Source organism: Leptidea sinapis, chromosome 16, assembly GCF_905404315.1.
Source record: "Leptidea sinapis chromosome 16, ilLepSina1.1, whole genome shotgun sequence".
In the NCBI taxonomy this organism is placed as follows: Eukaryota; Metazoa; Arthropoda; class Insecta; order Lepidoptera; family Pieridae; genus Leptidea; species Leptidea sinapis.
The window spans coordinates 3548827-3563055 of record NC_066280.1 but is presented as its reverse complement, the minus strand read 5'-3'; the positions used below and the strand labels follow the sequence as shown (position 1 = coordinate 3563055).

The following is a 14229-nucleotide window of genomic DNA, read 5'->3' as shown; positions in this document are numbered from 1 at the left end:
CTCTCATTGTTTTTTGAATTACCAGTGCCCGCGGGCACGTCCGATGCGGAAAGGTAAATGCGTCAAACCATGACCTCCAAGGACGATTATCTACAAACGTAGTTTTTATATTGCCCTGAATAACTAATATTTTAACGGAGTCACATAAGCCCTTCTTATTTATTGGAAATCCTGCCCGGGAACATTATTTGATCCAAATCTTCAAAGAGTTTTCAATATCCTTCCCAAGAACAGGTTGTGGGCCAACATGGCCTGATGTTTCTGGTGCTCGCCCTGCTAATGTATGTCGCAACATAGTTCTCGGTACATTAAACTCTGGACTGGCTGTTTTATTAAGCTATTGCATAGCTCCTATCGCGGGCCTTGAGCGTGGAGACCGAATCCAGAAAGTCCGTAACGAAAATAACCTAAGACTTACTTACTAGATGTATATAGATATTTCGCCTTAGTAATTACAATTGCCGTGGAACAGCCGTTATTACGTATGCTTTTTGTGTTGAAGGTCCCAGGTTAGAGCCTGGGGTACGTCTTGATTTTTTTTAATAATTTTATTGTTAATATTTTTTTTTAATTTTCATTATTATGACAAGCATTTTTATTTAGTTTCACCTGTCCCGTTGTCTGTCTGTAATCAAATCTTGCAAGTTAAATTTTACTCACTTACAAATACTATGCAATAGCTTTACCGCGGCAGTCCCCGAGTGCCACACGTCTTTTATTTTCATTCCTGTACGTACAGCTTCTCGGGCCTTCGCTATTTTTGATAGTGAGTACCTAAGTAAAAAGTTTTTTTTGGCATGGTCCAGAGCCGTTTTTTTAATTCGTATGTGCCATATTTCGAATCTGAAAAAGATAGGTACAATACTTCATGTGGAAACATAACTAAGTTATATTTCTGGGACACTGTATAATGGACTTCGCTATTGTATATCCTCTAGCTGTTAGGCAATGCATGAGAACAAGCCAGGTTATTACTTTAGTGCGCATGACAAGCTATGTCCTACTCTCGTAATATGTATGTCACTTTGTTTTAGTGTGCAAGCGTTGCTGAAAACAGAGGTTGGCAGTTCGACGTTTTCACAGACGTATAAATTATCCTAGATGCTAGTATTCTGTTTAGGACCTTATGACTATTATCAACAGACGATATTGTAAAATTTACAGACTAGGTTTGTTATTGATCCGTTTAGCGGATGACATTCCTGCCACTCACATTCTCTAACAGTAACAAAAAATCACAGGAATGTGTTTCATGAAATAAATAAAATTTTAAATACAGAAATCTATATATAAAAGACAAGCCAAGGTTTCTGTCGACCATTCTTCGCAGATCTGAGAAATTTCGTTTTCTTTCCCAATTCAATTGAATACAGGAAATTTAAATTAAAAGCATTTATGAATTAAACAAAATTTAATATAAATTCCTTATAATATAGAACTTTTTCTCAAAAACATATTCCAAAGAGATATTAGAATTTTGTTACTAAGAAATTACAGAAAGTACTTAATGTTACCATAAATAATTTACACAGCGCTTTACACTTCGAAACATGAAGCTAATTTAAGGTGTACTTAAGTTACTAGGGGGAAATAAATAATTATCTATGATCAATTAAATACCAACTAACCCTATATCTGAAGAACTAAGACTGCATTTTTAATCTGATTCACTAATATTATGTGATAAGAATACATACATTTTTTGTTATTATTATCGCCAAAGGTCATGACATTGAGTTCATGTGTGTATTGATAATGACAGTTTCTTGAACCTCATGCTCACCAGTTGAGGTATTCAAAACAAATAACAATTCAGATTTTACTTGAGATCTATGAGGTCTGAGGGGTTATTCTGTCAGCACTCACGGGTATCACATACTTCTCGTATGTGTAAAACCTAAACAGCTTTATTATTCGCGTCTGATTTATTTTTCCTGACAAACTGAAGACTTAATTGAAAATATCTGAATCAGATGCATGTTTGACGATAACTACAATAAAAGATTTTGTTAAACAAATGTATAAAATTTACTCAATGTTTATCTTACATTTGTAGGAACCTCACAAATTTGTACAAACTTGTGTTTGGAAACATTAAACTAAATTATTTAAACTAAAATGCGGAGTGATATGCTCAATTATTCATTTCCAACCTTACATTTTGTTGTTATTTTTAATTTTGAGAGACAAATTTTGATCACAGGAATATTACTTTTAACCATAAAATCTCAAATATTTTGGTGGTATATTATAAATAATAAATTAAGTAAAAACCTAAGTTATTATCATTTAGAATGCAAAGGATGCATTTATCTTAGAATGCAACAGCCCTTCAATATATATAAAAATTGTAAGTTTAAAATGTGATGATTTCAAGTAGGTGGTATCAGTAAAAAATAAATTTAATATTAGCATTACTTTACACAAAGGCTTATTATTTATGTACAATATATACATACATACATAAATGCTCACACTAAAACAAAAACCACACGCAACTTTATAATTATCAACAAAACGCTCAGTCTTCTATTAAATAACAATTACAGACTAAATATAAGATCTTTTAATATTTACATAATATTTTTACATCATACATTTTGTACATTTACTCGACAACTATCTGTACATATAATTAGTATTTTCGCAAGGTCAATTTACATAGCACATGCATGCTTATGTTACATTTGGAAGATTACAATATTATGGTGCCATACAATCATGCGTCCAGTCAATACATAGCTCATGTTTCAATTGGCTGTTTAAATAAATTAGCTTTCTATATTTAAATGAGAAATATCATATAAAATAAAAGTATTATGGTAATTTTATACTTTCAAATACCAGACTATAGCTAGAAACGAGGCATTGTTTTAATATTCATTTCTTATTTGAACACATAACAAATATTTAAAGCTATCAAGAACTAATTCCAGAAGATGTCTTAGTACAAAATCCATGATTAAAGTATGTTGTTGTGAAGTTAGGAACTATATAAGTTTCGATCATGGATCATGTACTGTACCATACTGTAAAGTTCATTAAATCCATCCAGCAATTAACATAAAATATAGGAATACTGCAAGTTATCTGTGTACAATAAAAAAACAACACTTGCCAAATTATTTACTTGAACCATTACAATTAATAGTGGAGTAAATATAGGCATGTTGCGTCCACACAAATCAAAACTAATTATTGACCATGATAACATACTTCAAGTACAAAATGCAAACAAATGTGCGTACATTTGTACTGTTTAATAAAGAATGAGTTTATTAAAAGGTGCAACAATGATTGGCTGAAAATTTACTAAATGAAAATAAAATAAACTATTGATATGTGTGGATGACTATACAGTCAAATACAAACTTAATTCAAATTAAAAATGCTTGAATATCATTATTTAAATCAAGGCAGTATACATAAATAAATTTGTGAAACTGTAATAGGCAAGAGTCTCTATAGAGATATACAAAGTTGAGGCTTGTCCCCATTAAATTTAATAGTCAGTATTATTGTTGAACTAGCCACAATCGTAGTACATGGAGCTCTATCACTAAGTGTTACGAGATATCTCTCAGTTACATGGTCATACTAGATCACAATGAACTAACGCAATAGAGAGGTAAGGTAGTGAACCTAAAATGGCATTGCCTATTATTATTTCTACACCCTATGTGATGTATACCCATTACACACACGGCAGTACTGTATGTAAAAGAACTGTACTGCTGCAGTAATTCAGATAACAGGCAATCATTTTAGATTCTTTTCTCTATTGACTTAGATCCAGCCTAGCAAAACTACTTGATGACGGATGTAAGCTTGTCAAAAACAGAGATAGCCGAAATCTAATGCGTTTAAGGTTAAGCAACTATTCGGTTTCAAACTAAGCCGGATAATAGTTGGTCGCCATATTGTAATGAGTATTGCGTCACTAGTTGGCCCGCGCCCGCTTGGCGTGCGGCTGCGCGTGCGCCGGTCGCGGGGCGGCGTGCTCGTCGGCCAGCCCCGAGCGCAGCATGTACTTGAACTGCGGCATGTGCTGCATCACGTCGCGGATCTGGACCAGCGCGAGCCCGTTCTCACCCGCCGCCGCCGACTTGCACTTGCCCGAGTTGCGCAGCACTTGCAGCTGAGTTCTGCAAACAAATCATAACGCTCCATCAGATCCTTTGATATTGTCTATATATGACCTAGCCTAGTTATTTCCTTTTAATCTTAAAAATAATAATTAATCTTAAAAGGAAATAACGTTGTAAAATAAATTTCGCATGTAATGGTGGTAGTTTCGTGTCGATACGATTAGTGGTTTAGGCGTGATTGAGCCTCAAAGAAAGACCATTTTCATTATATATATATATATATAGAATAAGGGCGAGACGAGCAGGACGTTCAGCTGATGGTAATGGATACGGCCTGCCCATTATAAATCAGTAATACGGGTTTTGCTTTGGATATTGTAGATATAAGGACAGATTCAGCATCATATTGGATCACAGCAACCTCTTGAAGATGTACAGCTTAAATTTTTACAATTATACTTCATAGGCAACATGGAGGAATAACTTGATCAATGTCAAGAGATGAATGCAGCAATGATAATAGAAATTCTTCAAGATCTGCAGCAACTACTTCATGAACATTTTGCATTTCCGATCTATCTAGCATTCGCCCTGACCATTCAAATCTTAAGGCCAATCCTTCAAAGTTTGTGGTCTGAATCAAGACAATCCATTTCTCATGTTCAATTAATTATATGTGGCATGGTTAGGTTGGTAGGCATTCTACATTATTTGTTCTAGCGCATGATAGTAAAAGGGTAAATGTCGTGTATCACAAGGTGCTTCACTGGAGTGTGCAACCCATGCAACAAAATAATAAAATATTGAAATTTATTAAATCGAAAATCTGCTCATTTATCGCCTCTAAGGAGGAACAATGTTCGTTGGGTCAGCTAGTATATTATATAAAATGCTAATGTTCGTACGTACGTCCACGATTTCTCTATCATCCGCAATTTCGATGAAATTCCCGTTGGGATGGCAAATAGAGATTGGTCGGGATGGGTAGAAGTGGGGTGTCAAAAATGTGAAATTATATAATCTCGGGAATGATCTAGAAAGTTCCAAAATGTGTGCAACTGATGCAATCAATTTAGAAAGTTCTAAGGCTTTCTGGAATGACCTAGAAAGTTCTAAAACTTTCTGGAATGATCTTGAAAGTTCCAAAATGTGTACAATAGATGAAATTGATGCGAAATGGTCTAGAAAATTCTAAAAATTTCTGAAATGATCTGGGCAGTTCCAAAATGCGTGCAACTGATTATAATTATTAAACATGCGATGTATTTTAACCCGAGTAACGCCAGGTTTCGCTGCTAGTTGTATATACAGCCTGCTGACAGCCAGCAACACTCACGAGTTGGGTCTGAACAGCGTGAGGTCGAGCGCGTCCAGCATGGCTCGGCAGGTGGTGAGCGACACGCGCGGGAAGAAGTGGCTGGCGAGGTCTGGCAGCGTCATGAGCAGCTCCATGTACTGGTATGGCTTCGCATTGATGCACGGCACCATTGTATTCTCCACTAATGCTTTTTGCACCTGAAACAATATTATATTTGTATAATAAACTAGTTAAGCTCAACTTATTCTTACAAAAGTGATATACCTACTACCCATTTAAGCTTTCACAACTTCTTATTCATCTTCTAAGGAGTAAAAATTTGATAACGTGGTTATTTATTTCTAACCAGTAAGCAGTTGTTTATTACATACTTCATCTCCATGCTCATTGATGTTATTTATGAAAACTTTGTGCCAATATTCAAGTTCGTAGCTCTAGTAATTAGTTCTGTGTTCAGATAGTCGGACAAATAATTATCAAGTTACCAATAATTCCGTCAATGGTTTTTCATTACATTGGATACCACTAAAAATAGCCCACTGATCACCTAAACCTATCTGGTTATATTTTCGAAAAGAAGCCACTTCAATAGTACTTTTCATAGCTTACATCTTATAGTGATACTAAGTTGACGACCCTTACATAAACAAACCAATTTGTTCAGAATGGCCATTGTTGGCACATTGTAGTGAACAAACCTCATTTTATATGATACTGTATGGGAAATGTTTGAGCCTGAATAGCTTTTGAACCCCAACCCAAACATTTTAGGCTGTCCTCAGAGTTAAACAGTTTATGCTTTATAAATAATATAGATGAGGGAGAACATACCTTATACGGCGTATGGTTGCCACTGATATTGATGTCTGGTATTGGCGTAAGCCTTTTGCGACCGTCCGTTGAGTGAGAGGTTGAGTGGCCATTCATGGTTCCACTGACTTGCGGCAGAACACTGTAACACAACACAAACATTATAATCATTCTAAACGGACTAACCGAGCTTACAAATTTATTAAATGTCTTCTGCTTTACATCTCTTGTGATGTAAGGCCTCGCCTTTGGTAAAAGCTGCGGTACCTATTTTGAGCGATGACTTTGAAAGCTTAGATATCTGCAAAATAGGCTTTCACTCGCGATAACGAAGAATCAATACAGCTACATGAAATTCGTTCACCACTCAAAATATGCACGGCGGGTATGTTTATAATTATTACACAAATTAATATTATAGGCACATCTAATTAAGATAATTATAAGTATACGAGACTAAAGTTTAGCTAAATTGCCAGTTTTAGAACTAATGTTTATAAAAAATAAATTATAACAAGCAAATAAATAATGGAATGAGATATAAATTAACAAATCTTTTACAATACTATGAATGTATTTCCTTGTTATGAAAGACACCTAGTCACTTGAGAGTGGTACATCTTTTAAAACTACCAAGGTTGTATGAAGCACCACATATGCCATATAGGTGTCGTAACGTTTGAAACAACGTCTAAAAATCGGGAATCTCACATCGCGAATCATGCTAAATATCAAATTAAGGAAAATCTAATGTCTGATGTTTGTATCATTTATATAAAGTAGGAATTGGTCGGAAAAAATATACCTCAGATCTATGAAGAACAGGCTCAAGGATCTCTCCTAATCCATTATTAATAATTATTGTTCCGGAAAACCTTTGGTTGGCCCGAGTGGAGCTCTAGCCTGTTCGGCCGATTCGTACATAATGACCAATTCACCACTTATTTTATTTCATCACCAAATGACATAGTAAAATCCTTTGAAGAGCTCAGTCCATTACTTATGTCAAATATATTATTCAAGCCACAGTGACAAGATTAGCTGTGTGTGTAATAACATTATGAAGACAGCCCTTACGCTGTTGTCGCATTGATTGCTTAAATAGTGGATCAAAGGAAAAAATCTACACCTGTTATGGAATAATGCGACGCTAGGAAATAGTACATTACGAATACAAGTGCACAAAGAAGGTCGTTCCCCCATGAGCGAAGCGATTTCCTATTAAGTTGCGCAACATTCGACCACTATAATTATTTTCAAACATTCCCGCACGCTCACCACATTCCCGCACGCTCGTATCAACGTGTGAGTAAGTGGTATTTTGCGAACGCAAATGCATGCGCAAAATCGAACTTTGCGCACGATAATAGGAAAAGTATTTTTGTCGCAATTTCTAAATAAAAAAAACATTATAAAAGTAGGTTATTTATTACAATGAAATAGTTAATAATGTAATAATTATGGGCATACATTCAAAACAGATCGTAACGGGGAGTGACTCCACAATATCAGGCAAACACGATAGCAATTGCGAATTTATTATATATTTGAAAAAATTCGCTTTTCGTATCAAATACTTTTTAAAGGTGTTTCAGCTCCTCAAATATTTGAAATAATATAGTCAAAAATAACAATTTAACCTAAAACAAGAGAGACAGTCCGACCATAATATAAAATAGAGCACAATAGAAATGGCTTCTATCTATGAAAATAAAAATCAATGTTTTTATATGTTAGTTCCCTATGCGTTCCGATGCCATTCACCATATTGTAATCTACGTGAGTGTTCGAGGGATCAGATCTTTCCAGGCCGAAAAACTCTAAAAATAAATGATTTTTTTTTCATTTGTGGCATTGCAATGCTTGCCGGGTGCAACTATATAAAAATCAATTGCTGTTGGCGAGTGTTTGCTAAAATACAGTTTGACTGATTTGAATATTACTTTTGTTATATATTGTCTGCATCAATACAGAGATAGTTTGAAAGAGCTAGATATTTTTATAACAATAAGGGCCGAGACAAGCAGGACGTTCAGCTGATAGTAATTGATACGCCCAGCCCATTAGTTATTCAGTGCCGCTCAGCATTCTTGAAAAGTTCAAACATTCTGAGCGGTACTACAACTGCGCTTGTCACGTTGAGATATTAGATGTTAAGTGTCATTCATTTGCCCAGTAATTTCACTAGCTACGGCGCCCTTCGGACCGAAACACAGTAATTCTTACACATTACTGCTTCACGGCAGATATAGGCGCCGTTGTTGTACCCATAATCTAGCCTGTATCCTGTGCAAAGGAGCCTCCCACTTGACAGATCATGAATTTGGTTCTTTTTTTTAACCCAAGATAGTCGCCGCGCAAATTATCATTTCATCTATATGGATATGATTTAAAATGTCCTTGAGTTGGTAGAGAATGAATTATGGATCATTTGAAATCCATGATGCCGTCCCGCTAAAGATCAACACTACAATATAGATATGAGTGATAGATACAGTTTTTAAGGTTCTCGGGCTTGCGGGGACATTATATTATCATAGCAAAAATATGGATGTCGTTTCCAAGGCTCATGGGGTGGTAGAGAACCAATTTGAATAAAAAACCTTGTGCCAACGTTGACTCAGGTTTATCCGTCGAAACGATTTCAGTTGCTATTTGACAGATATTATATTATATATATTAGATATAAAAAAATATATATGTATCATTTAGGGGTATGAAAAATAGATGTTGGCCGATTCTCAGGCCTACCCAATATGCACAAAACATTTCATACAAATCGGTTTAATCCGTTTCGGAGGAGTTTGGTAACAAACACCGGGACAAGAGAATTTTATATACAAGATATATATCGCGTATAATTTGTTGTTACATTAATAATGATCTAGTTAGGTTTTTTTATATTTATAAATGTTCATAAACATCATATTATTTGCATACTATAGATATTTTACAAATTAACCCTACATTAAATGATTATGAATATATAATGTAACCAAAATATGATATAATAAACAATCGTAGGTTTTTTTTCTAGATCTATCTCACACTTTCTGTTTCCCCTTCTAGTTTTATTTTAAAATATTTGGCATTACAATAATCTTAGCAACTTCAACTATTTGCTCTTAATAGTGATTTTCATTATTATAACACTAGAAATAAGGGATTGCTTGAACTAATTCTAGTAGACTTCATAAGATACATAATAGTTTTAAGGGTAAATGTATACTTATATTAAAGTCCCAGCCACTGTTCAGGCATTATCTTTATATATATAATTCTTGTGTGCGTGTGTATGTCACTGAACTCCTCCTAGACGGCTGGACCGATCTTATTGAAACTTTTTGTGTGTCTTCAGGTGGATTTGAGATTGGTTTAGATTCTCAATTACGTCCATATAATATGATTCTCCTGCTCATGTGTATGTTAGTGAACTCCTCCTAACGGCTGGACAGATTTTTCAAATTTAAGACGTGTGTACAGGACAACGTCTGTTGGGTCCACTAGTCTATAAATAAATATAAATGTTTTATTAAAAATGGCTCTGTTGTAAATTCTATTACTCCACAGCTGAATATCTAAGTGATCGGACAGCCTGGGACTAGATTATGATTACTTTATAGCGTTAGCAATGACAGTACAATATTATATTATTTTATTAAAAAGAGCCAAAAAAAAGAATGCTGGGAGAGTTTCTTGCAAACCTTATGATTATTAAAGATAGTACTTTAAAGAATCGTATTTAGTAACAAATTACTGTGACAATAGAATTCAAAACATTTTAATCGACCACCCCGTACCGGTGCTACAACTTGAATGCCTGTATTCGTGGTCAACTGACAACGTCACACTGGTGTTGTCAGTTGACTGTCTCTATTTTACATTTGAATAGATTATTACAATTTAACAATAAGATTGCTTATTAAATAAATCAACCAAATATAAAAAGTCAAATGAATTAAAATTATAAATATGTTGGTAACGCTAAAATTATTTTGAATGTAGGCCCTTAGCTATTAGAGTTAGGTGCTGTCTTCGTGTAATATAAGGGTAAGGTTATGCTCACTTCATGGTGCCGCTGTTGGCAGTACTCCTGACAACGAGCGGGGGCGGCTGTTGTTGCGTCATCGCCATTGTAAGGGCACTGTTCGGAAACTGTAACCAACAACAGGTACTTACGATCTTGTCACGTGGCCGAGCAAACAAGACAACACAATCAAACAAAAGTTCATTTTAAATTATAAAAAAAAACTCTTTAAAAACATAATAATATATTTAGATGCGTTTAAGCCAATGACAGACTGTAAATATTGCTTTATTCTTAGGCAAAAAAACTATTTTCATAAAAAAATTACAATTTGAACATGATAAGAATATGTTTTTTTTTTAATATAAGGGACGAGATGAGCAGGAAGTTCAGCTGATGGTAATTGATACTCCCTACCTACAATGCAGCGCCGCTCAGGATTCTTGAAAAGCCCAAAAATTCTGAGCGGCACTACAATTGCGCTCGTCACCTTGAGACATAAGATGTTAAGTCACATTTGCCCTCAACATTCGGCGCATGAGATCAACTAGCATTTTTATTAAATTAAATACTCATTTGATCAATGTGCCTACAGTAGGCAGTTACTTGAGACCCATGATAATGCAGTCAGCGCTACCCTTCTCATGAGTAGTATACTCCAGTAATTGGACGTAGTTCCTGAAAAACGTTCCAAGCCACAAACAACACATTTTAAGGAATTCGTGTTTAAAGTTTAATAAATATTAGTGTATTCCATACATGTGGGTTGGGCTACTAAATCATGATGTTATTTCAAAAGTGACAGTAGTGCGTTTATATGAATCACGTGACCAGTTTTATGTTCTTCTTCTGCGAAGCCATTGCCAGAATCAGGCTGAGGTGTCTTAAAATACCTTTACTTAAGGTCCAGAGGATGCTCAGAGGGTCCAGGCAGGGCAGAGCCCCCCTATGCCTTTTAAAAGTAATAGGTCTCGAGGATATAATTTAAATCTCATCACAGTTACACGTTTCCTCGCTAGTAGCATCGATTCTCTTCCTTAACTTTTGAGTTGAGATTAGGCGCGATAACGCAAGCATGATCCTAGGATTAAAGTGCATTTTAATCCCCAAACCATAATAATAATAATTTGTGTTTGGGATTGTTGTTTGGCAAGTTTTTCTGGGATTACGTCCAATTGTCAATGTCAAGTAATGGCGCACACTATATTATGTTATTCACCTGCACGTTCCGCTGGTTGTGCGAGCGATGTTGCGGCATGGCTGCGGCGGCCGCGGCGATGGCTGCGGCGTTATTGTACCGCGCCGCCGCCTGCGCCTGCGCCACCACTTGAGCCTGTCGGTGGGAACTCTGCTTAAAATGACATACGCACTTCCACTATTAACATCTGTTACAGGCAGCAGGGATGCGACTGGTCCGGAAGCTAGTTTTAAAACCAATACCATAATATGTACGCAAGAGAGGGAATTAATTTGATACGGGGAATGGAATAGAATCATTCTCATTAATAAATTTAACAGAGACGCGGTAACTTATTGCTTTATAAAATATCGTTAAACGGTTTATTCTCAATTCTTTTTTTTATGGAATACAAACGAACGTACGGGTCACCTGGTGTTAAGTAATCACCGCCGTCTTCATTCTCTTGCAACACCAGAGGAATCACAGGAGCGTTGCCGGGCTTTGAAGGTGTACGCGCTTTTTTTGAAGCTCATTCCACAGCTTTGCAGTACGTGGAAGAGTCTCCTTGAAAACCGCACTGTGGAGGACCGCCACACATCCAGATAGTGGGGATGATATCCTAACTTGTGGCGTGTCGTGCGAAGGTGGAATTCGGCGGGAGGAAACAGGTTTAACAGCTCTTCGGAACACTCTCCGTGATAAATGCGGTAGAAGACACAATGAAGCGACGTCTCCACGCAACGCCAAGTGATCAAGCCGTTCACAGAGAACTAGGTCCCCGACAATTCAAGCTGCTCTGTGTTGCACGCGGTCAAATGGATCGACCTGATACTGGGGTGCGCCAGACCAGACAATACAGCCATACTCCATGTGTGGCCGGACCTGCATTTTGTAGAGCACTAGAATGTGGGCCGGCTTGAAGTATTGCCGTGCTCTATTAATGACGTCCAGCTTCTTCAGCGTTCACGGGCTTCGGGTTCAAGCAAAAACCGTCGACAACGTATGCTGCGCCCAGTGAGGAAGCTGCAGGTCCACTTACATAAGCTCTCCGAAAGCCCACATGATGGAAGTTTTGAGAGGAGTGCCTTGTGCCATACACGATCAAAGGCCTTCGCTATATCCAGGCTGACTGCTAGGCCTTCCCCCTTGTTTTCAATAGCCGCCGCCCATGTATGTGTTAGGTAAATACCAGATCTCCTGCCGACCGACCATGGCGAAAGCCGTACTGTCGGTCGTTGATCAACTGGTGACCTTCGACCAAAGCTGGCAATTATGCGCTCCATGATTTTGAGAACAGGGACTACGCCTTTTTAATAAGAGTGCCGGAATAAATGCGTTAGCACCGGCGTCAACTCATGGGCTCACGTTCTAAGCACGATTGGAGAAATGCCATCCGGCTTGCTCGACTTCCTGACGTCCAACGAAAACAGAGCTCCCAAACAGTTTTCTGTCTGAACTATCTAATATAGCTCTGACACTGCGGGATGGTTGGCGGTGTTTTTCCATTGTCGTCTAAAGTCGAGTGGGAGGCTAAAAGAGCGCACAGAAGATCGGGTTTCTCTTTTGACGTATGGGCAAGGGTGTCATTACTCATGTGCAACGGCGGCAGGGAGGGCTAGTTACCAAGAGCAGATTTCGTCAACGACCAGAACTTGCGTGTTCCAGTGGGGTAACTGGAAAGCTGCTCACCGATTTTGACATCGTGCTTCGATTTCGCACGGGCGATTTGCCGTTTAAAGAATCTTGAGGCACGGTTATATTTCCTCTTTAGAACTTTGCAGTTCGGATCACTTGATCCCAGCGAAAAACCTAAGTTTGATACGTCAGTTTCTCTCTATTTCGCAGTCGGATGCTGGTTTGACTGACGCACCGAATCAGGGCTGTGATCTGGCACCGATCGGTACTACAGAGCTTTGTATAAAAATATCCATGCCCTGTAGTATCACATCGGCTACTGCAACGGCGCAGGCACTAAGATCATCCGTAGGGAAACAAACCTTGCCCCAGGGATAGGATGCAAAAAAGGCACGCATCCTATCCCAATCTGCTGACTTGTAGTGCCAAACGCGGCGGGTCGCTGGTGATCTGCGACGTGGGCGATGGATAGGCACTACACTCCTAACCAGGCAATAGTCGGACGTCCCGAGAGGGGCGTCGACAGAGACCTGTTAACTATCAGGATGTTTAGTCAGTAGAAGATCAAATCAATAAGGGCGGCGTGGTCGGAGAGGTAGTAAAACCTGTGGAATTTTGCCATATTTCTTGGCATTACTCTTGATTCCAAATTGCAATGGGGCTTGTATATAGAAGGATATATTGAAGGATAGAGAAGGTCACATCCTATTTTGAATAAATTATTTGAGTTTGAGCGTTGGGGGCTTCTATGCTAGGTGTAGAGCTGGACGTACTCGTCTATCTCGTTGGTACTCACCTGGGCCAGCCGCAGCACCTGCTGCGTCTGCGTCTGCGACAGCGCGCTGGGGTTCCAGCCGCTGGCCAGCGCCTGCATGGCGGCGGCCGAGATGCCGGCGTGCGGCAGCTGCATGGCGCCCGCGTGCCGCGCAGTCGGCCGCCGGCCCCGCGCGCCGCCCGCCCCCACCCCCGCGCCCGGCCCCGCGCCCCCGCCGGCGCCCGGCGGCGGCGCGGGGGGCGCACGCGTCCACTGCCCGCCCCCGGACACCGAGTTCGCTGTAGGCAATCACATACGTATACTGACACGCTAGTATTAAGCTTATTATATTTTGATCAAACTATCCTACACATATGAGAATAGTCTCTATAAATTTGGTATTTTTGGCAATTATTT

The 14229-nt window shown here is 38.2% G+C and overlaps 1 protein-coding gene across 1 annotated transcript; it reads right to left on the bottom strand.

The window, feature by feature from the left end:
- Window positions 1-3809: 3809 nt before the first annotated feature.
- On the bottom strand, window positions 3810-14002 carry LOC126968835 (uncharacterized). Its single transcript, XM_050813986.1, has 6 exons — window positions 13855-14002; window positions 11463-11591; window positions 10283-10371; window positions 6238-6358; window positions 5425-5603; window positions 3810-4145 (listed from the first exon to the last, which is right to left on the bottom strand). The coding sequence occupies exons 1-6, from the start codon at window positions 13966-13968 to the stop codon at window positions 3941-3943; spliced, it is 837 nt and encodes a 278-aa protein (XP_050669943.1). The 5' UTR covers window positions 13969-14002; the 3' UTR covers window positions 3810-3940.
- Between the last annotated feature and the right edge of the window lie 227 nt (window positions 14003-14229).

What these genes read in the sequence shown, in the direction of transcription:
- LOC126968835 (XM_050813986.1), bottom strand. Translation starts at nt 13,968, where the DNA reads ATGCAGCTGCCGCACGCCGGCATCTCGGCCGCCGCCATGCAGGCGCTG. An exon ending in AGGTGCTGCGGCTGGCCCAG is followed by an intron (nt 11,592 to 13,854) that starts GTGAGTACCAAC and finishes CATTTTAAGCAG; the next exon opens with AGTTCCCACCGACAGGCTCA. An exon ending in GCAACCATACGCCGTATAAG is followed by an intron (nt 5,604 to 6,237) that starts GTATGTTCTCCC and finishes ATATTGTTTCAG; the next exon opens with GTGCAAAAAGCATTAGTGGA.